Source organism: Epinephelus moara, chromosome 2, assembly GCF_006386435.1.
Source record: "Epinephelus moara isolate mb chromosome 2, YSFRI_EMoa_1.0, whole genome shotgun sequence".
Taxonomy (NCBI): Eukaryota; Metazoa; Chordata; class Actinopteri; order Perciformes; family Serranidae; genus Epinephelus; species Epinephelus moara.
Window position 1 is genome coordinate 359,903 of NC_065507.1, and position 3,456 is coordinate 363,358.

Genomic DNA, 3,456 nt, shown 5'->3' on the forward strand with positions numbered 1-3,456 from the left:
GCAGTGAGCGCACTGTCCGGGAACTTCCCTCAGTTTGATCCCGAGGACAGCAGAACGGACCGGGTCCGGAGCCAGTCCTCAGTCCTCAGATCTTGTCCTCTGGTCCGGACTCAGTCCACAGAGACAGGACACAGACACGGGACAACAGGAGGAACACTCTGTGTGCGGCTCGGCTCAGGACGCGCTGCGGCTTTACGCGTCTCCGGGTCGGGCTCTCCGGGTCGCCTTCTCCGGGTCGGGTCTCCTGAAGCCACGAGGATCTGAAGGACTGAAATCACCGCGTGGATCTTTGTTTTCTTTGGACACGCGCTTCTTCCAAGGATACGCGCACAGAGTGTCTGGCTGATTGATTGATAGATTGATTGTTTGTTTGATTGATTGATTGATTGGTGGGCGGGTCATGTGTCGGACTGTGTAGAGCGTCATCATGGAGCCTCCTCTGCTGCTGCTGCTCCTGCTGATGATGATGATGATGAAGGTGAGCGGAGCTGCTGTCTGGCCGCAGGTCAGTCAACTTATCAATGAAACACGGTTTAACACGTCATTGGACACGTCACATCAGTCACTTATCAGTATGAACCTCTGCTGCTACGTGTTTTTATTAAAGACAAAATCAATAATCAATAATGAAAAAGTTCAAATGTACATCAGACATCCCATAATAAGTTTTTATTCGTCTGCAGCTCAAATTAAATCCGTCCTGTCAGAGTCATGAGAAGTCTCGTCTCACAGATTCACAACGAGTGAGTACAGCGTTAACTTCTGTGACATCAGCCGTCGCTTTCTAGAAAGTCACAGAAACATTTCCATGTTTCATATGTGACGTAGGACACGAGCTGATTGTGTTGTCTTCAGAAGGGGACAGACACTGCTTAGACGCCTGCCGCGCTGCAGACCCCCGCTGAAGATTGACTGATTTCACAGAGACGTCGCTGCGTTTGCTGTCGGGATAGTGCAACAAAAAATGGTTGTCTTTAATCACGACGTCGCTGCGTTTCCTGTCGGGATAGTGCCACGAAAAGTGGTTGTCTTTAATCACGACGTCGCTGCGTTTCCTGTCGGGATAGCGCCACGAAAAGTGGTCGTTTTTAATCACGACGTCGCTGCGTTTCCTGTCGGGACAGCGCCACGAAAAGTGGTCGTTTTTAATCACGACGTCGCTGCGTTTCCTGTCGGGATAGCGCCACGAAAAGTGGTTGTTTTTAATCACGACGTCGCTGCGTTTCCTGTCGGGATAGTGCCAAGAATTGTGGATTTCATACCGTCACATGTCCACATTAACCACAGTGTTGTTTAAATGTAAAGTTTCATTGTATCTGCGACATGATAAAATAAAAATGTAACGTACCTGTGGTTAATGTGTGAGGTGACATCACAAGGATTTAGTTTCCCAGAGGAGGAAATTAAGAGACAGGAAGTGCTCATGTCTCTACTGTCTGAGGTGGAATCTGGTTTGGGGTTCGCTGGAGGACCAGAGGAGGTTCACATGTGGGTGACAGATGTCTCACATCTGTCTTCAATCAGTCTGCTGCCACGTCTCAAACCACTCAACTCTTCATGCGTTCACACTGAAACTCCACTGTATTTCTTCTTCTGTCAGTAAAGTTACACCCACTGTGTTTACACACCTGCACTACGTTACCCACATACACCTGCTGCGGAGACGAGGCTAGTCACATGTGAGGAACAAAATTCCCCACCATGGTTACTGAATTCATCCACAGCAGAGTTTAAAGTGAATGAACTTCAGGTGCAGATTGTTTTTTTACTTTTTAACTGAGGCTCTGTGATTCCATGTTTCCTGCCCAAATGCACCCTGGGAGTTGTAGTTAACATCTTAACTTAAGCTGTTTATCAGGGAGCAGATAATTTTAACCCAAGAGTTTCTGACAGATCTGTAAAGTTTGGTCACAGCAGCCACTGGTGGACGTTAGAGCAAGTGTAGCTGTCATCATAACCTTCCATATGTAAACTCATCTGTGCTCTCCTCAGAGTCTGACTCCAGTATTAATGTGAACATACAACCGGATAAACTCTGGACGAGCTGTGTGAGGGTTTGTAAAATGTTTGGATATAGTTTGGTGAGGTAACGAAGCCTGACTGATTTACAAACGGTCATTTAATGAAGTATTTAAAGATCAGACATTTGTTTGTTTCAGACGTCTGTCAGCAGCAGAGAGACAGAAACATTTAAAGGAACAAGGAACAGACGCTACGCCATTAACCCTGTGGGACACAAGTGGACCCACCACAACCTCACATACAGGTAACATACAGGTAACACACAGATAACACACAGGTAACACACAGGTAACACACAGGTAACATACCGGTAACACACAGGTAACATACAGGTAACATACAGGTAACACACAGGTAACACACAGGTAACACACAGGTTACATACAGGTAACACACAGGTAACATACAGGTAACATACAGGTAACACACAGGTAACACACAGGTAACATACAGGTAACACACAAATAACACACAGGTAACAAAGATAACACACACATAACACACAGGTAACACACAGGTTACACACAGATAACACACAGGTAACACACAGATAACATACAGGTAACACACAGGTAACATACAGGTAACACACAGATAACACACAGGTAACACACAGGTAACACTCAGGTAACACACAGGTAACACACAGATAACACACAGGTAACACACAGGTAACTCACAGGAAACACACAGATAACAGACAGGTAACACACAGGTAACACACAGATAACAGACAGGTAACACACAGGTAACACACAGATAACAACACACAGGTAACACACAGATAGCACACAGGTATGTCACAAAATGGCTCAGAGTATGTGACAAGAAGGGAGTCCACACAAAAGATTTACTTAAAACAAGCCGAATTTATTAAACTAAAATTAACTTAATAATCAATGGAGTGTGTAAATCAGCAAAGTCAGTCATGAAAGCCATGCATGGGTGAGTGTCAGGTGTTCTGTGGAGGTGTTGAAGGTGCAAACCAAAACCAAAGCTGCTCAGTGGATGTCAGCTGAAAGGAAGGGAGAGACCAAGTGAACAGATTAGGCAGCTTTTATAGCTTGGAAGCCCAGGTGAGCCTAATCATGGTAACGACCCTCCCATGTCAGCCAGCTGCCTGATGAGACTGGCTGAAACATTCTCAAAGACATTGGGAGGGGCGTCACAGGTAACACATAGGTAACACACACAGATAACACACAGGTAACATACAGGTAACACACAGGTAACACACAGGTAACATACAGTTAACACAGGTAACACACAGGTAACACACAGGTAACAGATGGGTAACACACAGGTAACACACAGGTAACATACAGATAACACAAAGATAACACACAGGTAACACACAGGTAACACACAGGTAACACACAGGTAACACACAGGTAACATACAGGTAACACACAGATAACACACAGGTAACACACA

At 45.4% G+C, this 3,456-nt stretch overlaps 1 protein-coding gene across 2 annotated transcripts in view; it reads left to right on the forward strand.

Moving 5' to 3' along the window:
* mmp23bb (matrix metallopeptidase 23bb) overlaps positions 1–3,456 on the forward strand; it is a 17,979-nt gene continuing 14,523 nt past the window's right edge. Inside the window, exons 1-2 of one of the 2 annotated variants that reach the window (XM_050060698.1) lie at positions 1–505; positions 2,160–2,266. In XM_050060698.1, the coding sequence (XP_049916655.1) occupies positions 428–505; positions 2,160–2,266 (185 nt within the window). In that variant the 5' untranslated portion in view covers positions 1–427. The remainder of the gene's footprint in view (positions 506–2,159; positions 2,267–3,456) is intronic. The other variant, XM_050060707.1, reaches the window with a different exon arrangement.